At 39.2% G+C, this 25,000-nt stretch overlaps 1 protein-coding gene across 1 annotated transcript in view; it reads left to right on the forward strand.

The window, feature by feature from the left end:
* Positions 1-25,000, forward strand: part of RNF31 (ring finger protein 31) — a 184,874-nt gene that overhangs the window by 64,932 nt on the left and 94,942 nt on the right. Inside the window, 3 exon segments of the mRNA XM_053702361.1 lie at positions 18,810-18,972; positions 19,061-19,502; positions 19,581-19,775. Coding sequence (XP_053558336.1) covers positions 18,810-18,972; positions 19,061-19,502; positions 19,581-19,775 — 800 coding nt within the window.

The following is a 25,000-nucleotide window of genomic DNA, read 5'->3' on the forward strand; positions in this document are numbered from 1 at the left end:
CAAAGAATTCCAAGAGTACAAAGCAAATTTTGATGATAAAAGTAAATTAAAAAGTTGTTTAAAATTGCATGCCCTTTCTGAATCATCATGGAAGCTTAATTTTGACTAGACTGTCCCTTTAATGCACGAGCAGGAGTGATAAATAGAGCTCCACTCGTAATCTAGCCCAATATTTGGTATGATTGTGTTAATAACACAAAGTACAGAAATATATAGTATACCATAAAATCTTTGACTACAAGGTTGTCACTATTTGTAGTAAAGGATATACATCTCATTCTTCCAACATAGGTGTGTCCGGTCCACGGCGTCATCCTTACTTGTGGGATATTCTCTTCCCCAACAGGAAATGGCAAAGAGCCCAGCAAAGCTGGTCACATGATCCCTCCTAGGCTCCGCCTTCCCCAGTCATTCTCTTTGCCCGTTGTACAGGCAACATCTCCACGGAGATGGCTTAGAGTTTTTTAGTGTTTAACTGTAGTTTTTATTATTCAATCAAGAGTTTGTTATTTTAAAATAGTGCTGGTATGTACTATTTACTCTGAAACAGAAAAGAGATGAAGATTTCTGTTGTAAGAGGAAAATGATTTTAGCAACCGTTACTAAAATCGATGGCTGTTTCCACACAGGACTGTTGAGAGGAATTAACTTCAGTTGGGGGAACAGTGAGCAGACTTTTGCTGCTTGAGGTATGACACATTCTAACAAGACGATGTAATGCTGGAAGCTGTCATTTTCCCTATGGGATCCGGTAAGCCATTTTTATTACAGATAGAAAAAAAGGGCTTCACAAGGGCTTTTTTAAGACTGTAGACATTTTCTGGGCTAAATCGATTTATATATAAACATATTTTATACTCCATAGCCTTGAGGAATTATTTTAATCTTGGGAATTATGTAAAATAACCGGCAGGCACTGTATTGGACACCTTACTCTCTAGGGGCTTTCCCTAATCATAGGCAGAGTCTCATTTTCGCGCCTCTATTGCGCACTTGTTTTTGGGAAGCATGACATGCAGATGCATGTGTGAGGAGCTCTGATACATAGAAAAGACTTTCTGAAGGCGTCATTTGGTATCGTATTCCCCTTTGGGCTTGGTTGGGTCTCAGCAAAGCAGATACCAGGGACTGTAAAGGGGTTAAATATAAAAACGGCTCCGGTTCCGTTATTTTAAGGGTTAAAGCTTCCAAATTTGGTGTGCAATACTTTTAAGGCTTTAAGACACTGTGGTGAAATTTTGGTGAATTTTGAACAATTCCTTCATACTTTTTCGCAATTGCAGTAATAAAGTGTGTTCAGTTTAAAATTTAAAGTGACAGTAACGGTTTATTTTAAAACGTTTTTTGTACTTTGTTATCAAGTTTTTGCCTGTTTAACATGTCTGAACTACCAGATAGACTGTGTTCTGAATGTGGGGAAGCCAAGGTTCCTTCTCATTTAAATAGATGTGATTTATGTGACACAAAATTTAGAGAAAATGATGCCCAAGATGATTCCTCAAGTGAGGGGAGTAAGCATGGTACTGCATCATCCCCTCCTTCGTCTACACCAGTCTTGCCCACACAGGAGGCCCCTAGTACATCTAGCGCGCCAATACTCCTTACTATGCAACAACTAACGGCTGTAATGGATAATTCTATCAAAAACATTTTAGCCAAAATGCCCACTTATCAGCGAAAGCGCGACTGCTCTGTTTAGAAAATACTGAAGAGCATGAGGACGCTGATGATATTGGTTCTGAAGGGCCCCTACACCAGTCTGAGGGGGCCAGGGAGGTTTTGTCTGAGGGAGAAATTTCAGATTCAGGGAAAATTTCTCAACAAGCTGAAGCTGATGTGATTACATTTAAATTTAAATTGGAACATCTCCGCGCTCTGCTTAAGGAGGTGTTATCTACTCTGGATGATTGTGAGAATTTGGTCATTCCAGAGAAACTATGTAAAATGGACAAGTTCCTAGAGGTCCCGGGGGCCCCCCGAAGCTTTTCCTATACCCAAGCGGGTGGCGGACATTGTAAATAAAGAATGGGAAAGACCCGGTATACCTTTCGTCCCTCCCCCCATATTTAAAAAATTGTTTCCTATGGTCGACCCCAGAAAGGACTTATGGCAGACAGTCCCCAAGGTCGAGGGGGCGGTTTCTACTCTAAACAAACCCACCACTATACCCATAGAAGATAGTTGTGCTTTCAAAGATCCTATGGATAAAAAATTAGAAGGTTTGCTTAAAAGATGTTTGTTCAGCAAGGTTACCTTCTACAACCAATTTCATGCATTGTTCCTGTCACTACAGCAGCGTGTTTCTGGTTCGATGAGCTAGAAAAGGCGCTCAATAATAATTCTTCTTCTTATGAGGAGATTATGGACAGAATTCATGCTCTCAAATTGGCTAATTCTTTCACCCTAGACGCCACTTTGCAATTGGCTAGGTTAGCGGCGAAAAATTCTGTCTTGCTATTGTGGCGCGCAGAGCGCTTTGGTTAAAATCTTGGTCAGCGGATGCGTCTTCCAAGAACAAATTGCTTAACATTCCTTTCAAGGGGAAAACGCTGTTTGGCCCTGACTTGAAAGAGATTATCTCTGATATCACTGGGGGCAAGGGCCACGCCCTTCCTCAGGATAGGTCTTTCAAGGCCAAAAATAAACCTAATTTTCGTCCCTTTTCGCAGAAACGGACCAGCCCCAAGTGCTACGTCCTCTAAGCAAGAGGGTAATACTTCTCAAGCCAAGCCAGCCTGGAGACCAATGCAAGGCTGGAACAAAGGAAAGCAGGCCAAGAAACCTGCCACTGCTACCAAGACAGCATGAGATGTTGGCCCCCGATCCGGGGACCGGATCTGGTGGGGGGCAGACTCTCTCTCTTCGCTCAGGCTTGGGCAAGAGATGTTCTGGATCCTTGGGCACTAGAAATAGTCTCCCAAGGTTATCTTCTGGAATTCAAGGGGCTTCCCCCAAGGGGGAGGTTCCACAGGTCACAATTGTCTTCAGACCACATAAAAAAACAGGCATTCTTACATTGTGTAGAAGACCTGTTAAAAATGGGAGTGATTCATCCTGTTCCATTAGGAGAACAAGGGATGGGGTTCTACTCCAATCTGTTCGTTGTTCCCAAAAAAGAGGGAACATTCAGACCGATCTTAGATCTCAAGATCCTAAACAAGTTTCTCAAGGTTCCATCGTTCAAAATGGAAACCATTCGAACAATTCTTCCTTCCATCCAGGAAGGTCAATTCATGACCACGGTGGATTTAAAGGATGCGTATCTACATATTCCTATCCACAAGGAACATCATCGGTTCCTAAGGTTCGCATTCCTGGACAAGCATTACCAGTTTGTGGCACTTCCGTTCGGATTAGCCACTGCTCCAAGGATTTTCACAAAGGTACTAGGGTCCCTTCTAGCGGTGCTAAGACCAAGGGGCATTGCAGTAGTACCTTACTTGGACGACATTCTGATTCAAGCGTCGTCCCTTCCTCAAGCAAAGGCTCACACGGACATTGTCCTGGCCTTTCTCAGATCTCATGGGTGGAAAGTGAACGTAGAAAAAAGTTCTCTATCTCCGTCAACAAGGGTTCCCTTCTTGGGAACAATAATAGACTCCTTAGAAATGAGGATTTTTCTGACAGAGGCCAGAAAATCAAAACTTCTAAACTCTTGTCAAATACTTCATTCTGTTCCTCTTCCTTCCATAGCGCAGTGCATGGAAGTAATAGGTTTGATGGTAGCGGCAATGGACATAGTTCCTTTGCGCGAATTCATCTAAGACCATTACAACTGTGCATGCTCAGTCAGTGGAATGGGGACTATACAGACTTGTCTCCGACGATACAAGTAGATCAGAGGACCAGAGATTCACTCCGTTGGTGGCTGTCCCTGGACAACCTGTCACAGGGGATGAGCTTCCGCAGACCAGAGTGGGTCATTGTCACGACCGACGCCAGTCTGGTGGGCTGGGGCGCGGTCTGGGGACCCCTGAAAGCTCAGGGTCTTTGGTCTCGGGAAGAATCTCTTCTCCCGATAAATATTCTGGAACTGAGAGCGATATTCAATGCTCTCAAGGCTTGGCCTCAGCTAGCAAAGGCCAAGTTCATACGGTTTCAATCAGACAACATGACGACTGTTGCGTACATCAACCATCAGGGGGGAACAAGGAGTTCCCTGGCGATGGAAGAAGTGACCAAAATCATTCAATGGGCGGAGACTCACTCCTGCCACTTGTCTGCAATCCACATCCCAGGAGTGGAAAATTGGGAAGCGGATTTTCTGAGTCGTCAGACATTTCATCGGGGGAGTGGGAACTCCATCCGGAAATCTTTGCCCAAATTACTCAATTGTGGGGCATTCCAGACATGGATCTGATGGCCTCTCGTCAGAACTTCAAGGTTCCTTGCTACGGGTCCAGATCCAGGGATCCCAAGGCGACTCTAGTAGATGCACTAGTAGCACCTTGGACCTTCAAACTAGCTTATGTATTCCCGCCGTTTCCTCTCATCCCCAGGCTGGTAGCCAGGATCAATCAGGAGAGGGCATCGGTGATCTTGATAGCTCCTGCGTGGCACGCAGGACTTGGTATGCAGACCTGGTGAATATGTCATCAGCTCCACCATGGAAGCTACCTTTGAGACGAGACCTTCTTGTTCAAGGTCCGTTCGAACATCCGAATCTGGTCTCACTCCAACTGACTGCTTGGAGATTGAACGCTTGATCTTATCAAAGCGAGGGTTCTCAGATTCTGTCATTGATACTCTTGTTCAGGCCAGAAAGCCTGTAACTAGAAAAATTTACCACAAAATATGGAAAAAATATATCTGTTGGTGTGAATCTAAAGGATTCCCTTGGGACAAGGTAAAAATTCCTAAGATTCTATCCTTTCTTCAAGAAGGTTTGGAGAAAGGATTATCTGCAAGTTCCTTGAAGGGACAGATTTCTGCCTTGTCTGTGTTACTTCACAAAAAGCTGGCAGCTGTGCCAGATGTTCAAGCCTTTGTTCAGGCTCTGGTTAGAATCAAGCCTGTTTACAAACCTTTGACTCCTCCTTGGAGTCTCAATTTAGTTCTTTCAGTTCTTCAGGGGGTTCCGTTTGAACCCTTACATTCCGTTGATATTAAGTTATTATCTTGGAAAGTTTTGTTTTTGGTTGCAATTTCTTCTGCTAGAAGAGTTTCAGAATTATCTGCTCTGCAGTGTTCTCCTCCTTATCTGGTGTTCCATGCAGATAAGGTGGTTTTACGTACTAAACCTGGTTTTCTTCCGAAAGTTGTTTCTAACAAGAACATTAACCAGGAGATAGTCGTGCCTTCTTTGTGTCCGAATCCAGTTTCAAAGAAGGAACGTTTGTTGCACAATTTGGATGTTGTTCGTGCTCTAAAATTCTATTTAGATGCTACAAAGGATTTTAGACAAACATCTTCCTTGTTTGTTGTTTATTCTGGTAAAAGGAGAGGTCAAAAAGCAACTTCTACCTCTCTCTCTTTTTGGATTAAAAGCATCATCAGATTGGCTTATGAGACTGCCGGACGGCAGCCTCCTGAAAGAATCACAGCTCATTCCACTAGGGCTGTGGCTTCCACATGGGTCTTCAAGAACGAGGCTTCTGTTGATCAGATATGTAAGGCAGCGACTTGGTCTTCACTGCACACTTTTACTAAATTTTACAAGTTTGATACTTTTGCTTCTTCTGAGGCTATTTTTGGGAGAAAGGTTTTGCAAGCCTAGGTGACCTGATTTGCTCCCTCCCTTCATCCATGTCCTAAAGCTTTGGTATTGGTTCCCACAAGTAAGGATGACGCCGTGGACCGGACACACCTATGTTGGAGAAAACAGAATTTATGTTTACCTGATAAATTACTTTCTCCAACGGTGTGTCCGGTCCACGGCCCGCCCTGGTTTTTTAATCAGGTCTGATAATTTATTTTCTTTAACTACAGTCACCACGGTATCATATGGTTTCTCCTATGCAAATATTCCTCCTTTACGTCGGTCGAATGACTGGGGAAGGCGGAGCCTAGGAGGGATCATGTGACCAGCTTTGCTGGGCTCTTTGCCATTTCCTGTTGGGGAAGAGAATATCCCACAAGTAAGGATGACGCCGTGGACCGGACACACCGTTGGAGAAAGTAATTTATCAGGTAAACATAAATTCTGTTTTTCAATTAGCACTAACTAAATGTATGGTTAGGGCTGGATTCTCACTGTCGTGAATAAACATTAATTAAACACAGAGTTAATTCTCTATTCTTAATGGATCTACAAAAATGTCAATGTGTAGGACACCAATATACGGTAAAAAGAATAATAAAAAAAATATATATTAATTTAAATTTGTTTTTATTGAGGATTGAATATTGCACATACAAACATCATGCAGTTTCAAATGTACAGAAGTCAGAAACATAATAGAGCATGACAGAATTATCATACATAAACAAAAATTGCCATTTAGATGTATACAATACGAGTCAAATGCACATTTCAAAAACCTAATTTGTATTATGATGATATAGAGTTATATCCCTTTATATGTTACAACTTAGCTATCAGTGATTTCCCCATATTGAAATATAATGGCCACTCTTGGACCACTGCCCACCGAATAAGATTGGAAAGGGTAATATGAGGGGAAAAAGAATGGGAGGGCCACTTTTGGACCCATTTTCTAAAATGGAATGGTACCATGATAAGGGAACCATCATTACTATTAATCTAGAATAGGCAGCTGGGGCAGGATTTAGATGTAGATATCACTAGGAAGAGGAAACAATAACATAAAGTTATGAAAGATCATCTTAAAGTCAATGAATGGGCAGTCATTAATACAGATATACTTGAGTGTATGGTTTCCCTATGTCCATATGTTTATAAACCATTTTAGTAACATTAGAGAGTGTAAGTATTCAGGGCAACATACAATCTTATAAGTGGGCTATTGTCTACTCATATCAAAATTAGTGATCATTAAAAAATGTGGTGCGCTTCCCCGGCCGCAGGTAGCACACCATTAAAGTATAATAAGTTAGAGCGACCCCTCAAGAAACCCTACCCGCACTGCGAGGCATGCAAGTGCCTAATATATGGCAGAATATTGTGCCCTATGTGTATATAATCAAAAGTTAAGCTTTAACTACTTAAATATTTTCTACAGTCCTAAAATAGAACAGTATCTTAATGAGATGCTATAAGGTGCTGTATATTACTGAACCCAGATAGGGAAGAAAGTTTGAAATGGTAAATGTCTACCTACTAGTGCATTAGGATGTATTTCATAATGGCCTGTACTAAACCAACAGAAGTTTGCAATTTAATGGAATTAAAGCATTACACATACTACCCATTGCGGTCTAACATTTTGATATTTCGCTATATATGGTCTTACTCACATGTGGAAATCCAATAGTTTATAGGGGTGCAATAGACAGCTGGCAATTTGATTATATGTTAATATATCTAAACATAAATATTTAGATGGCCAAGAAGGCTACTAATTACAAACGTATCCTGATGGATCATAACATACTTTAACTATGAATCAGAACCGGTTTAGCCTTGGTTAAACAGATAACATGGTTATTAAAAGTGTCTAAAGAGCACCTTAGCTAAAACAAAACACATGTGGGTGACATACTTAATAGCACTAAATCCAAAAGGAATTGAGTTTTTGTAATTGTCCTATTTCCGCAGGGCTACAGCTTTCATGAGCGGTAAGTAGCTCACCACCCGTTATTCCTCCGGTACTGGTCACAGTTAGATGTGTGCAAACAAGATAGATAATCCGGAACAGATTAGGAGTCTCGGGTGTTGTATATCCAATGTGGATCCGTCTCCGCTTCTTGGCAATGGCCTCAACTGCCGCTTGTGCATCATGTTAGGAAAAGATCTCTCAAAAAGCATGTTCTCTTGCCTCTTATGTTCGGTTCCAATCAGCACCTCAGATGTAGATGGCTTCACATCGCAGGCCCAGGCTTCCGAGACCCCATTGCCCTCAATCTGGGATTCCCAGGTGAGTAAAGGTTTTCTATTAGCAAGGTTTGCATCGCCCATCTGGTTGCAGGAAGGGGAAATCTTTATTTTAGGCAGACCTGTCTTGATAGGTGTGGACCTGCGATAAAGTTCCTTTGTTGATCGGTCTGTATTTAGCAATGTAAGCCCTTCTTTAGACCGTGCTTTGAACAGGAGTTTGCATATCTCTTTCTCCAGGCTCCGGAAATGGTCTTGCACGAGTTGGGCCATTTTAAGTTCCAATCTGTCTATAGCATCCATTTTTAATATATGCTTTAAATCGAATCTCCTTATAATCTTTGACTCTATGTAGCTGCTTTGCAAAATAAATGGTTCCCTGTGGTATGAAGGTTCTTGAAGTGTCTTAAGGGAATTCATTGCTCCGTAACGACAAAGAAACACAGGTGTCCTGCCGGGGGTTAGATATTAGGCCACAATCTATGTAAAGCTCCAGTAGACTGAATCTGACATCAAGTCCGAAGATAGCGTTATCATTTGAGGGGGCTTTCTCTACTGTGTAATTTTAGACAGCAATAAATACTCGACGAAGCATTTCTAAATGGATTTTGAGCAGATTTATGCTAGGACCTGGAGCAGAAGACCGATCATGCCCCCACCCAAATAAGTAAAATCCATCCTATGTTTAAGCATCTGAACTAGCATGACAAATAAAGAGACATGCAATTTAAAACCAAAGTAGCTAACGTATAGAACTATGCAGCTCAATAATTGTGGTATAATGTGCTTCTTAGACTTAGCCTACCCAGATTGGCTTGGATCCCACATGGGACACAACAGAGGGAATCCACCCTTGGGACCTTGTAAAACAATTTAGTCCAACCGACCATCAGTACAGAAAACTGACCCCCATGGGTCTTGTGCATTTGCAGTTATCAAAATAGCATCCCTTCACACTAGATAGTTGCTACCCAGTAATCAACCATTCTCTCACATCTGTGTGCAAGGTTTTTATTGTATTGGATGGCTTCATATACTCAAGTGCTCTCTGATCGGTAAAAGTTATGGCAGTCTCCTATAGTTGAGCTTTGCATAAGGAGTTATGTTGCACATTCTGTGTAAATGGTGTATCCGCTTGTGCATATAGCATAATAGCGCTGACTGTATTTGCGGTGTCAAGAGTTTCAGCTACCTCTGCAGTCAGTGTCTGGCTAACATCTGCTAGTCACTTAGAATCGCAGTGTAGGAAAGTCAGCACTGATGTAAGTCTGCTCTCAAGATGTTGAAACTCTGTATACTCTGCTCCAACAACTCCACAGCTGCCATTATGTCAGATCTATTTCCAGTAGTTGTCTCTGGATTCATTGTGGAGAATATAGATATGATGGTTAGTGTTGTAGAGAAAAAAAGTTGAGCTCAAGAAATTTTCAGTGATATCTAGTCTAGCACTTATGTAAGATGCCGCTTTTACAAGGAGATAATTGGTGGATTATCCAGACTTTAAACAGAGCTTCTAATATTGTCACCGGACATGGCCGCTACCCGGACATGCCCCCAGCTTTCTCTTTTTATAAATGCAGTTTTACAAAAAAAAAATATTTCAAACTTTTGAGAGAGGTATAAATTGCAGTGCATTAATTATCAAAAGAATTAAAACATATTATGATCGGTATCATAACAAAACTGTGCTCATATTCTTCACAAATACAGAGAATCAGGCATTTATATATCACTGAGTGAAACATGGAAATCAGTTTTACTGAGCATGAAATGAGCAAAAAAGTTCCATCAGATTCCCATCTTGAAGGTCGAAAATATCTGCGTATATCATCATTTTCTTATATAGCAAAAATGAACAATCACATAAAAGAAGAGAATTTTAAGGAAACGGAACAAGCAACCATCCTGTTGTTTGTCATATAGTAATATAAAAATTAAACAAAGTACCAAAAAAGACAATAACTACACCCCCAAAGTTAGATATATGTCAGTACTTCTGTAAAAAAAAAAAAAAAAAAAAAGCATGACATTAAAAAAATAAAATAAAAACAAAAAACTGTAAATCATAGATATGGATGTGTGGGGGAAGATATGGACATTAATAAACATTAGAGAACTTCAGCCATATCAATGCAAAAGCAAATAGTATGACTTTATACACGACGTATAGGAGAGTTTGAGGAGGTTACAGTAAATCTGTGTTATTTCGTGAATAACCCTCAAACTTCCCAAAGATATCATCTAGCTAGATTGTATCTTGACTAATATTACCATAGCGTAAATATACCTTAGGTGATATGACTATTCTTACACTGCATATAGCAGAAGGTTATGCACAGCAGTAATTTAAATACGTGGTATTAAAACTGTTCCTGTACTCGACAGAACTTGAGTTAACTCACTCCTGTTTCTCACTTTATTATTTTCATCCAAAAGAGTTACCATGGAAATCAGCTGGGAGGAGAGTGATCACGCTGTTGCATGTCATGCGCATTGCAAAGCATTGGAAGAATATCTAATTAAACCATTAATTAAACGTTCTCACCAATATAAACATTTCAACATGGGAGGGTATAAATTCCTCTAGTATGGTACACTAATTGGCAGTTCCAGTTTAGTATAAAACAATAATTAGCATCCACCAGATAAAAAAATAAATAAAATAGAAACAAATTGTAGAGTTATCACATTCTACAGAACACAAAGTGTCTTAGTAAATGGAGTTCATTCAGCAGAGGGGGCTGTTACTACTGGTGTTCCTCAGGGGTCAGTTCTGGGGCCTGTTTTGTTTAACATATTTATCTGTGATATCAGCAAAGGGCTACAGGGGAAAGTATGTTTGCAGATGATACAAAAATTTGTAACAGAGTGGATGTTCCCGGGGGGGAACAAAATGAGAAGTGATATACAACAATTGGAGGAATGGACAAACGACTGGGATCTAAAGTTTAACACAGCAAAGTGTAAAATAATGTATTTAGGGAAGAAAAATCCAAATGTTAATTACAGACTCAATGACACTTTACTGACTGTTACAGATGAGGAACAGGACTTGGGAATTATTATTTCAGACAATTTAAAACTTAGTAAACAATGTAGTAATGCAGCGAGTAAGGCTAGCTGAATGCTTGGATGTATTGGTAGAGGTATTTGCAGCAGAAATAGTAAGGTTCTTATGCCACTTTATAGATCATTAGTTAGGCCTCATCTTGAGTATTGTGTGCAGTTCTGGAGGCCATATCTTCAGAAGTATATTAACAAACTTGAATCTGTGCAAAGGAGGGCTACCAAAATAGTACATGGTCTAAAAAATAAAACTTACCAGGATAGGCTCAATGACCTAAATATGTATAGCTTAGAGGAGAGAAGGGAAAGAGGTGATATGATAGCAACTTTCAAGTACGTTAAAGGGCTTAGTAAAACTGAGGCTGTGGGTATTTTACATAAAGTGGAAAATACAAGAACAAGGGGTCATGATCTAAAGGTAAAGGGTAGTAGATTCAGGAGTAATTTGAGGAAGCACTTCTTTACAGAAAGAGTGATTGATTTATGGAATAAACTTCCTCAAGAGGTAGTAGCGACAAACACTGTGGGGACTTTAAAATGCATGGGACAAGCATAAGGCTATCCTACAAACTAGATAAGTTTATACTGTTAGGTAATATCGGGCAGACTTGCTGGGCCTATGGCTCTTATCTGCCGTCAATATCTATGTTTCTATGTGTGAGAAATATTTATGAATAGAGTCCTGGCTTATCCAATTCCTTAATGAATGGAGTATCTCACTGATGCAGCACAAATGTCCTCATGTAAGACACATATGGTAGAAAATTTTAATGGTTGGGCATTGCAATGTTTGCATATTGGGACAAAGTCAAATGTTTATCAATGTCTTGAATAAAATTTGTTTGCCCAGATTCGCTTTGATATCTCCATGTTCAACTTAGGACTGAACTGTCCTAATCGCAGTGCCAAATCTTGATCTTGCAAATCTCTTCTGTGTTGCATTTCTTGCTCTGGGAATCTATGCAGCAGCTTTTTGAGAAAATAACGTTAGTCTCTATTGGCTCTCGCCCCTTACTAATAGCCAAATCTCTGGCATCACACCGGGGGCAGGCATAAAAGGTTGCCATGGTTTATTGGGGCACAAGGACTCGATGTTCAGGGCATAACTACCAAGTGGTGCATTTTCTATAGACAAATCTGCATCCCATACTGGTGTTGCACACTCGCGAAGCGCACTCCACGCCTGCTCAATCAGAATTTGTGTGGTCTTTTCCAGCTTCTGAAAAGTTGGCATTAGTGTAGCCTTCAGAGCAGATAACTTGATATCCTTTGTTGAAACTTAAAGGGACACTGTACCCAATTTTTTTCTTTTGTGATTCAGATAGAGCATGACATTTTAAGCAACTTTCTAATTTACTCCTATTATCAAATGTTCTTTATTCTCTTGGTATCTTTATTTGAAATGCAAGAATGTAAGTTTAGATGCCGTCCCATTTTTGGTGAACAACCTAGGTTGTCCTTGCTGATTGGTGGATAAATTCATCCACCAATCAAAAACTGCTGTCCAGAGTTCTGAACCAAGAAACAAGCTTAGATGCCTTCTTTTTCATATAAAGATAGCAAGAGAAAGAAGAAACATTGATAATAGGAGTAAATTAGAAAGTTGCTTAAAATTGCATGCTCTATCTGAATCACGAAAGAAAATTTTTGGGTTCAGTGTCCCTTTAAACCTTTCCATGAGACCATGTCGGAGTCTTCCCACTGTTCTGGTTTGATTAGAGGGACAGTAGAGTCAAAATGAAAACATTCATGATTTAGCTAGAGCATGTTTTTTTGAACAACCTTCTAATTTACATCTATCAACAAATTTGCTTTGCTATTTTGGTAGAATTTGTTAAAAAGTAAACCTAGCTAGGCTCAGGAATAGCAATGCACTACTGGGAACTAACACACTAGATAAGCCAATGATAGGAGGCATATATGTGCAACCACCAATCGCCAGCTAGCTCCAGTAGGGCATTTATGCTCCGAAGCTTACCTATGTTTACTGTTTAACAAAAAGGATACAAGGTGGACAAAATAAATTGGATAATGGAAGTAAATTGAAAAGTTGTTTGAAATGTAATTTTTACTTTACAATCCCTTTCCCTTTAAGCAATAGGGGTTACAGATGGGGGAGGCATGAAGGGGTGATCGCTACATGAGGGTTTGGAGTTTAAGAGTCACTAAATTTCATATTTCCAAACAAGCCATACCACTGTTCATCTAAAAATAGCACAATGTGAACCCATGTTTCTGTTTAAAGGCATCACAGACTGAATGTGAGCGTTCTAACCTAGAGTTAGGATAAGTTAAAGCGGTAGTGCAGCTAGACCATTCACATTTAGTCTATGATGACAATTTAACAGGGAAGCAGGACAACAATTTGCCATTTTTCTTGATTGTGTAGCCTGCCTTTTCATAACAGGAACAACATTCTCATAGGGGATGGGCAGTCGGAGCACTAAGTGGGTAAGCAGCCAGAATGGGTTAAAATCACTTGTATACTGAGCTTTTGCAGAGGCAGAGACACAATATGTGCATAGACTACTTTGTACAAAAAGCTTTGATGAAAATTGTCACGTTTAGTGTCTAAGTGGGATATGCTATGAAGTCACAGTAAGGGTTTATAGTAATGGGAGATTGGATCAGCCATTTTAGAGTTTTATGGTATAAGGATTAAAGGGACAGTCTACACCAGAATTGTTATTGTTTAAAAATATAGATAATCCCTTTATTACCCATGCCCCAGTTTTGCATAACCAACAAGGTTATATTAAAGAGACATAATACTCATATGCTAAATCACTTGAAAGTGATGCAGCATAATTGTAAAAAGCTGACATGATAATATCACCTGATAATCTCTATGTAAAAAAGGAAGATATTTTACCTCACAATTTTCTCAGCTCACCAGAGTAAGTGCTGTGTTAAAAGTTATCTTTCAGTTACTGCCCAGCTGGAAGAAAAAAAAAAAAAAAGAAAACAAGGAAGAAATGAACAGCAGCCAATCAGCATCAGCAGTGTTGAGGTCATGAACTGTTTGATGAACTGAGATGCTCAGGTTATATTTCCTAGTCAGCTTTTTTACAGCTATGCTGCATCACTTTCAAGTGTTTCAACATTTGGGTATCATGTCCCTTTAATATACTTTTTACCTCTGTGATTACCTTGTATCTAAGCCTCTGCAGACTGCCCCCTTATTTTAGTTCTTTTAACAGATTTGCATTTTAGTCAGTCAGTGCTGACTCGTAAGTAACCCCACGTGCGTTAGCACAATATTATCTATATGGCACACATTAACTAACACCCTCTAGTTGTGAAAAACTGGCAAAATGCATTCAGATAAGAGGCAGCCTTCAAGGGCTAAGAACGTATCATATAAGTCTACCTTGGTTTAAACTAAGAATCCAAAGAGAACAAAGCAAAATTTATGATAAAAGTAAATTGGAGAGTTGTTTAAAATTGCATGCCCTATCTGAATCATGAAAGCTTATATTTAACTAGACTGTCCCTCAAGGCCCGGTACAGTTTAGCCGGAGCTGTCCAGAGCCCGGTAATCATTTATTTATATATATATATATATATATATATATATATATGTATATATGTATATGTGTGTGTGTGTGTCAGTGGGTTAATTTTATACATGCGCGCGCGCGCACACACACACACATACATACATATATATATATATATATCCCACTGACACCAATTAATTATTATATAATTAACCCACTGTACAGAAATGTAATATATTTATACAGTGGGGCAAAAAAGTATTTAGTCAGCCACCAATTGTGCAAGTTCTCCCACTTAGTGAGATGAGAGAGGCCTGCAATTTTCATCATAGGTATACCTCAACTATGAGAGACAAAAAGTGGAAACAAATCCAGACAATCACATTGTCTGATTAGGAAATAATTTATTTGCAAATTATGGTGGAAAATAAGTATTTGGTCAATATCAAAAGTTCATCTCAATGCTTTGTTATATATCCACAAGGTTGTCACACACTGTTGCTGGTATGTTGGCCCATTCCTGCATGCAGATCTCCTCTAGAGCAGTGATGTTTTGGGGCTGTCGCTGGGCAACACAGACTTTCAACTCCCTCCAAAGGTTTTCTATGGGGTTGAGATCTGGAGACTGGCTAGGCCACTCCAGGACCTTGAAATGCTTCTTACGAAGCCACTCCTTCGTTGCCCGGGCGGTGTGTTTGGGATCATTGTCATGCTGAAAGACCCAGCCACGTTTCGTCTTCAATGCCCTTGCTGATAGAAGAAGGTTTGCACTCAAAATCTCACGATACATGGCCCCATTCATTCTTTCATGTACACGGATCAGTCGTCCTGTTCCCTTTGCAGAGAAACAGCCCCAAAGCATGATGTTGCCACCCCCATGCTTCACAGTAGGTATGGTGTTCTTTGGTTGCAACTCAGCATTCTCTCTCCTCTTGTTTGTAGGTGACCAAATACTTATTTTCCACCATAATATGCAAATAAATTCTTTCCAAATCAGACAATGTGATTGTCTGGATTTGTTTCCACATTTTGTCTCTCATAGTTGAGGTATACCTTTGATGAAAATTACAGGCCTCTCTCATATCTTCTTAAGTGGGAGAACTTGCACAATTGGTGGCTGACTAAATACTATTTTGCCCCACTGTGTGTGTGTGTGTATATATATATATATATATATATATATATATATATAGAGAGAGAGAGAGATTGAGAGAGAGAGAGATTGAGAGAGAGAGATTGAGAGAGAGAGAGAGAGAGAGAGAGAGAGAGAGAGAGAGAGAGATTGAGAGAGAGAGAGATTGAGAGAGAGAGAGATTGAGAGAGAGAGAGATTGAGAGAGATAGATTGAGAGAGAGAGAGATTGATAGATTGATTTGCAGACAAAGTGCACTCCAAACGTTGTAATAAGCAGCCTTGGGTGCAACCAACAATTTGTATAGATGAATAGAAGAAAGTGCACTCCTAAGGACTTACTTGTAAATCCACTTTATTTGTGAACGTTTTCGAGCCAAACTAGCTCGTCCTCAGACAAACAGAAAAACAACAATTGCATTTCCCACCACCAAGACTTAAATACCCAACAGTCGTTACGTGCACGTTCTACACGTTTGCCATGCCCCCCAGGGGAGGAGTAGACAGCCATGTCAGCGTGATAATCGGCTGACAAAATAATAATGTTGTAAAAACATAAACACTACCAAATCAATGCGAAAAGGCCAGAATGCAAAATAACAGGCATACCAGAAGAAGATAAACAATAATTAACAAGGTATAATAAACCGATGTGCCACTATGTAATCATTCCTGGTTGGGTAACCATAGTGACAGGGAAGCCAAAAAATATCAGCAGGGACAGATGGATAACTAAATAAATATAAATATGTGTAACAATACCTAATATATAAGGATATAGGATGTAGGATACACGGGCCAATCTGTCCGTCAGGGCAACCATGGCAACTGTAAACAAAATAAGCAAAGATCGAAGTATAGCTGTATAACAGCAAATTGTGGCAACAAAAGTGTCATGACTATCATAGCGGGGAAAAAGCCGTGGACACTACCTTCCCTAACAAACATTGGAAGTGGAGGGACTTACAATCATATGTTACGAGCAAGTATATCCAACGCAGTTGGCATAGCAACCAGCAACAATTCAGCCGACATCGACTTAACTTAAGACAATCCAGACCCAGGAAATTGGTGAAAGCAGCAGATAGCATGTCCACTGTGGTGGATAAAACATTGCTAAGGCTAAATTAAAGATGTGAGCAATTTCAACAGTGTAAACTAATTGAATAATTTAAGCAGTGTGTCAGTGTCAAAAAACAGATGCCACAGAACTGGGGGACTCATGTAAAAGCACAACGACTGTTATGGATACATAATTTAGTTGCACAAACAAACATATGAGGGTCCAACAGATCAGGTGGCATATGAAAGATATTTGTAGACATAAAGTACAATGTTACTTAACCATGGTACACAAATATAGCTCAAAAATATGTATAATAAAATAAAGACTTTTAGCTCAAGCCCTAATACAGGGCTGAATGGAAAGTGACTCTCAATATTTTCAGCAATAGTGCATCAGAGGAACACCTGCCAATCCAGGTAGGCATTTAGTCCCTTGGGTGTCACGGTATCCAGCTTGTACATCCAACGCACCTCTCTTTGCAGTAATAGCTTGTTACGGTCCCCACCTCGCGCCAGAGGGGGGACATGGTCAATTATGGTATATTTTAAATCCGCAACAGTATGATGTTCTGCAAAATGCCGTGCTACCGGCTGTTCTAAAGTCCCCTTCTTTAGGGCGGTACTGATGGCTGACCGATGGTTCGCCTTCCTGGTCTTGAGGTCATCAGAGGTCTTGCCCACATAGTACAGACCACAGGTGCAGTGTAACAAGTACACAATGTAGGTCGTGGTACATGTAAGGCGAAACCTGTGTTTATATGTCTGTCGTCTGTGTGGGTGTGAAAAAGATGTCCCTGTGATTAATCCACCACAGGTGACACAGCCCAGGCATCGAAATACTCCCACCTTTTTTTTTATCTAACCAGGACAGATTGGCCCGTGTATCCTACTTGGTCACCATTTAAATATAATATCAGGTGTATCCGCATATTATTTATCCAGCATTACGGCATATTATATATTAGGTATTGTTACACATATTTATATTTATTTAGTTATCCATCTGTCCCCGCTGATATTTTTTGGCTTCCCTGTCACTATGGTTACTATGCTTACCCAACCAGGAATGATTACATAGTGGCACTCGGTTTATTAATTATTTGTTTATCATCTTCTGGTAGGCCTGTTATTTTGCATTCTGGCCTTTTCGCATTGATTTGGAAGTGTTTATGTTTTTACAACATTATTATTTTGTCAGCCGATTATAACGCTGACACGGCTGTCTACTCCTCCCCTGGGGGGGCGTGGCAAACGTGTAGAACGTGCACGTAATGACTGTTGGGTATTTAAGTCTTGGTGGTGGGAAATGCAATTGTTGTTTTTCTGTTTGTCTGAGGACGAGCTAGTTTGGCTCGAAAACGTTCACAAATAAAGTGGATTTACTAGTAAGTCCTTAGGAGTGCACTTTCTTCTATTCATATATATACATATATATATATATATATATATATATATATATATATGTGTATGTTTGTATATATATATATATATATATATCCCACTGACACCAATTAATTATTATATAATTAACCCACTGTACAGAAATGTAATATATATATATATATATATATATATATATATATATACACACACACACACATTGGTGTACAGTGGGTTAATTATATAATAAATCATTGGTGTCAGTGAGATATAAATATATATATATTTACATTGGTGTCAGTGGGTTAATTATAATAAAAGACATTCATTGGTGTCAGTGGCCGCCCTAATTATGTTACATCATTGGTGTTAGTGGGCTTACTAACCTGTGAGCCGATCTGGTTCTTCTCACGCCGTGTCACGCTCCTTGCCGTTACACGATGACAACGCACAAACGGACATGCGCACTGGTGCTCTGACAGGCCTGTCCAGAATTTCAGAGATATGTAGAGTGGTGGGCCTGTCAGAGTGAGCGTCGGGTCGCGGCCCACCAGTTGGTGCCATCGCGACCCTGCTGTTGAGAATCACAGTCTTAGATCATCTCGCCAGAGTGGAGAGCTTTAGATCATCAGGCCCTGAGAGTACTAACAATTAATTTATAGTGGTCACTTTATGGTATCATCTGTGGCTATTAACTGCTTCTTCTTTCATAGGAGTAGTCTCGGTTACTTGCAGTCTTTGTGGCGTGTTTACAGTTTCAGTCTTGTGTTCCGCATGTAATGACATATTCTGTGCAGAGTGTGATAAGAGAATGCACTCTCACCCAAATCGGACTCACCACCAGCGCTCCCCCTACAGCCCAGTATCTACACACAGGTAACCTGATTCTCTAATTTTACAGCTATAGGAATGTGTTTCTATACTATTGAACATGTTTCTGTTTACTACCTTTCTTGCTTCCTAGGCCTTTGGAGCAGAGTACACTGTCTTCCTTGCCTTCTCGTCCTCCCTGGAAATGCTACTCATGTTATACATTAAACAGGGGAGAATCAGTACTGTGTGTTGGATGTGACCGGCCACGTGGCTGCACCAGTAGTCCATCTAGCCTTGGTGATCAATTACAAAGAGACAGCTGGGAGTGTCAGGCCTGCACTTTTCAAAATAATCCTTCTGCGGTTCTGTGTGCTGTTTGTGACCGTCCCAGACTGGCCAGCAAACCATCACAAGACAGTCACGAGACGGTAATCTTTCCCGCAAAAGCCCTTCACGAGATGGCAGCCTTGCCTTCAAGAGACAGCCTTGAGACAACAGATCTCCCCTTGAGAGACAGCTTTGCAGACAGCTTTGGCCCACTGATAGACAATACAGGGAGTCATGAGGAAGGTTTAAAACCTTTCAAGCAGGAGGTATGTGTCATACATCATTCAGGCATATATAAGATTGTATGTAGTCCCTGCCTCTGACTTTTTTCTCTTTGTCCCCAGGGCTGGCAGTGCTCCCACTGCACTTTCTATAACACAAATTCAGGACGTGTATGTGAGATGTGTAACAAAACGAATGAGGAGACACAGTCTGTATTGTACAAGAAGGAGAGCTTGCAGAGACTCTCACTTGATCAGGAGGAAATCCGACAGAGATCACTAAGAGAAGATGGGGCAAAACTAGTAGCATTAATCCGGGTGCGTTGCTGATGTAGTGTGAAGTGACTAGAGACTAGATATGTCTGTGCAACATTAGTGCATATATACTAACATGCAGGGCAACTTTGTGTTATGTTTACACATGGTATATTCAGTGGCCTGTATATAGGGACTTTAAACTCCAAAAATAATCCCATGTAAAAGCTTTATTTAGAGGAAATAAAACACTTCTTCTGCTCCATTGAGAGAAGCTGAAGTGCCTCCCAACATACTTAAAGGGGCAGTGTACTGTAATATTTTCCCATTCCTTCCCGCCCTTAGGACGTTCTATGCTGTCCTGACTGCTCTGGGCTTTAACGCCCTTAGGACGGCATAGAAGGTCCTAGCCTTTTGGCTGTACCTAAGCCAAAGGCGCTTCCTGAATGGGATTGCAGGCTGGAGGGCGTGTCATAGGCACTCCTCCCAGACACAATCCCATCATTGAATTCACGCAATGTGATTTCACTTTTTAACTTATTTGTTTAAATCAGAACTTTGTTCCGATGTAGACTAATAAGTTTGGGGCAGGAAGGGGTTAATGTCTTCACAGTAATCTATTTTACCTTGATTTTGTATCCTTTACCTTGATTTTTTCATTTGAAATACCTCTTTTTGCCAGTTGTATCCCCAGCTATACTCAAAATTTCAATACTTAAAGGGATATTCCAGCCAAAATTGGAAACCACATGGATGCATTTCGGTATTGAACAGAAGCATTTATGTAATATACATGTATTAGTAAAAATACTTCTAATAAAAGCTATAGCTGTTATAAAAATTGTATTTAAGTATGCACTGTACACCAGCATTTTAAACAAAGCACTTGAGGCTAAGGTGCTTGTACCATCTGGTAATAACTCAATTTGTTAATTTCTGACATGATACAAGCCCCACTGGTGCTCTGATTAGCTGCAGTTTTTAAAATGCTGTTGCACTGAGAATATCTAGCTATGCCTCACATGCACAGAAAAATGTTAACACTAAAACTGGCACCAACAACCATGCCACATTCAAAGTCGTTTAAATCCCCTTTCTTCCCCATTCTGATGCTCAGTTTGAACTTCAGTAAGTCGCCTGCGCCACGTCTAGATGCCTAAATGCATTGAGTTACTGCCATGTGTTTGGCTGATTAACAATTTGTGTTACCAAGCAATTGAACAGGTGTACCGAATAAAGTGGCCGGTGAGTGTGTGTGTGTGTATATGTGTGTGTATGTGTGTGTGTGTGTGTGTATATATATATATATATATATATATATATATATATATATATATATATATATATATATATATATAAGGGGCAGAGTTCCAAAAGGAGAGGTCGGAGACGGGAGACTCAAGGCTTGAAAAGGTTTATTCAGCAAAAGTTGCCAGGTGCAAGGTGACTAACACAAGGATCACCTGGCACGTTTCGCGCATGTGCACATGTGCTTTATCAGAGGCCTGTGTGTGTATGTATGTATGTATGTATATGTGTATATGTATATATATATATATATATATATATATATATATATATATATATATATATATATATATATATATATATATATATATAGTAGAAAAAAAGTCACTCGCTGGGAAAGGTAAAACTTAGCCTTTAATAAAAAGTTAAAATGCATGACGTTTCGGAGGTATTACACCTCCTTTATCAAATGCGTGATACAAACATTTTGAATAGAACAAAAAGTAGTATGCTCCATACATTACCCCTTCATCTTAAATATCCCCAAATGGCTTCTAACATGCCGAACCGCACCTGCGGCCCGTGTGCAGCATGACCGGATGTTGCATTACCGGAAATTGTGTCATCAGCGTGGATTACGTGAGACCGTGCGTTGCTATAGCAGCATGGTTTGTTGTGTTACGATCCGGTTGATCAATAACAAACGCCCATCCACCTGTCAAAAAGATGGGTACTTAAAAAACCACATATGAGATAGACGCTATGTTGTAAAAGTCCCTTGCTAGCACAATAATGAACGTTGTAGGAGCCACATGTGAGAGTTAAAAACAATAACAGCAGCAAATCACGAATGACCCATAACAGCTGCTAAAAAAGTTAAAATATATAATAATACTATATACAGAGGAAATGCGTTATAATAACACGTAAGAAAACATTGGTCAGTATACATATAGAAATATTGGTCAGTATACATATAAATAATTGTAGGTTATTGGTCAATTAGGGATTCTTTAAATACCACTAACATAAATGAACCAATCCCAATATATTAGATATCAGCCAATATAAAGTGTCTTTCGTGCTTCCTGAAGTATGGTAAAAAATACAAGAGGACTTAGGGATGTCATGATAGCAAGTCAATGCATGCAAAAAGCATGGAGAGATATAAAAAATGAGAATCTGAGAATGAGCATGAAAATGAAAGTGTCAAAAGCAATGGTCAGTGATGGTTCAAATTCATGTATAAAATGGTGAGAAATCCAGCATGGTGTTTAACCCTTTAGGTGTTATAGTGTCCAGAGTATAAATCCATCTTGTCTCCAATCTCAAGAGTCGATTGCCCCTCTTAAGATTGGAGACAAGATGGATTTATGTCCTCTGGTATTTTTTACCATACTTCATTGTTTTTAACTCTCACATGTGGCTCCTACAAAGTTTATTATTGTGCTAGCAAGGGACTTTTACAACATAGCGTCTATCTCATATGTGTTTTTTTAAGTACCCATCTTTTTGACAGGTGGATGGGCGTTTGTTATTGATCAACCGGATCGTAACACAACAAACCATGCTGCTATGGCAACGCACGTTCTCACGTAATCCACGCTGATGACGCAATTTCCGGTATTGCAACATCCGGTCATGCTGCACACGGCCGCAGGTGCGGCTCGGCGTTGTTAGGAGCCATTTGGGGATATTTAAGGTGAAGGGGTAATGTATGGAGCATACTACTTTTTGTTCTATTCAAAATGTTTGTATCACACATTTGATAAAGGAGGTGTAATAACTCCGAAACGTCATGCATTTTAACTTTTTTATTAAAGGCTAAGTTTTACCTTTCCCAGCAAGTGCCTTTTTTCTACTTGTGGATGTTTGATTTTGTAAGTGCACCCTGGAGGATGTTACAATTTATGGAGTGCCTCTTCCAAAAGACTTTGTTATATAATTTCCATGATTTTCATTTATAAATACTTCGGTGTTTGGATCAGCAATTTCATTTTGATAGATCAAATAACTGAAGGACACAGTAATATTTAATTGGGGAAATTAGGTTTATTGGATTTACAGAAAATGTGCAATATGCATCAAAACTAAATTATTTATATATATATATATATATATATATATATATATATATAATCTATCTATATATCTATCAGTGACGTGCGGTAAGGTCAGAGGCTGGTGAGGCACTGGTTTTGATACGACCGAGAACCACATATATGAACCCTGCTATGGCCCCCAAGCTAAAAACTAAGCACTCCCTTCTGTATTGAAAAACACATATAAAGATGAACCTTTAAAATTTATTCTTAAAGAAACATATTTTGCAATAAATATTACATTAATGCAATATTATGAACACCTTTATATTCTACTGCACAATGCTCACACTTCATATTTTCTAAAACACAGGGTATCACATCACAGACCTAAACAATATATGTATATGTGTATATATATATATATATATATATATATATATATATATATATATATATATATATATATATAGCATTACACAAAAATATCACATGATCATCATATACATCTCTCCAGCCAATGTTACCACCCCTTCTTGTATAAAAGATTCAGCATGTTACTTTTATAATATTTCACATTATTCAGCCTGTCATGGAATCATGTGGCCAGTTCACATAATTTAATTATTGCAAAATCAGATCCTACACACACGATCCTATATCCCTGATTCCCTGTCACATTTCAACCACACAGTATAGCTTCCATCCAGCAGAGCCAGAGCCAGACCCTACACCAATGTACTTTCAAAAGCTGAGCCTAACTACAAAAGGGACATTCTATTCCAAAAAAATATATGTGCTATATAATTAGAGCTTTTAATTTTTGTATTGCAGCAAAGGGGGTTAAACACATATACAATGTCCATTTAAGAGCCAGTGCCACAAGCATTGCAGGTCCTGAGCAGACAAACACTAGGGATTGGCTTATCCACCACATCCTGTCCAGGATCTGCAATACTCTGGCTCCCAAGCTGGTCATTATCTATATTCTTAAAGGGACAGGAAATCCCCAAATCTTCTTTCATGATTTGGATAGAACATACAATTTTTAACAACTTTCCAATCTACTTTTTTTCTATAAAATTAGCTTAGCTCTCTTGTTATCCTTTGCTGAAATAACAGCATTGCACTACTGGCAGTTAGCTGAACACATCTAGTTAGCCAATCACAAGAGACAAATGTGTGCAGGCACCAATCAGCAGCTAACATCCAGTAGTGTAGAATATGTGTGTATTCTTTTTCAAGAAGGTATAAAAAGAGAACGAAGCACATTTGAAAATAGAATTGAATTTAAAAGTGTTTTAAAATTACATGCTGTATCTGAATCATGCAAGTTTAATTTTGACTTTCCTATCCCTTTAACCCCTTAATGACCACAGCACTTTTCCATTTTCTGTCTGTTTGGGACCAAGGCTATTTTTACATTTTTGAGGTGTTTGTGTTTAGCTGTAATTCTCCTCTTACTCATTTACTGTACCCACACATATTATATACCGTTTTTCTCGCCATTAAATGGACTTTCTAAAGATACCATTATTTTCATCATATCTTATAATTTACTATAAAATTTTTTATAAAATATGAGGAAAAAATGGAAAAAAACACACTTTTTCTAACTTTGACCCCCAAAATCTGTTACACATCTACAACCACCAAAAAACACCCATGCTAAATAGTTTTTAAATTTTGTCCTGATTTTAGAAATACCCAATGTTTACATGTTCTTTGCTTTTTTTGCAAGTTATAGGGCCATAAATACAAGTAGCACTTTGCTATTTCCAAACCATTTCTTTTCAAAATTAGCGATAGTTACATTAGAACACTGATATCTTTCAGGAATCTCTGAATAGCCATTGACATGTATATATATATTTTTTTTAGTAGACAACCCAAAGTATTGATCTAGGCCCATTTTGGTATATTTCATGCCACCATTTCACCGCCAAATGCAATCAAATACAAAAAATCGTTCACTTTTCACAAATTTTTTCACAAACT

The sequence above is a fragment of the Bombina bombina genome, chromosome 2 (genome assembly GCF_027579735.1).
Source record: "Bombina bombina isolate aBomBom1 chromosome 2, aBomBom1.pri, whole genome shotgun sequence".
Lineage (NCBI taxonomy): Eukaryota > Metazoa > Chordata > Amphibia > Anura > Bombinatoridae > Bombina > Bombina bombina.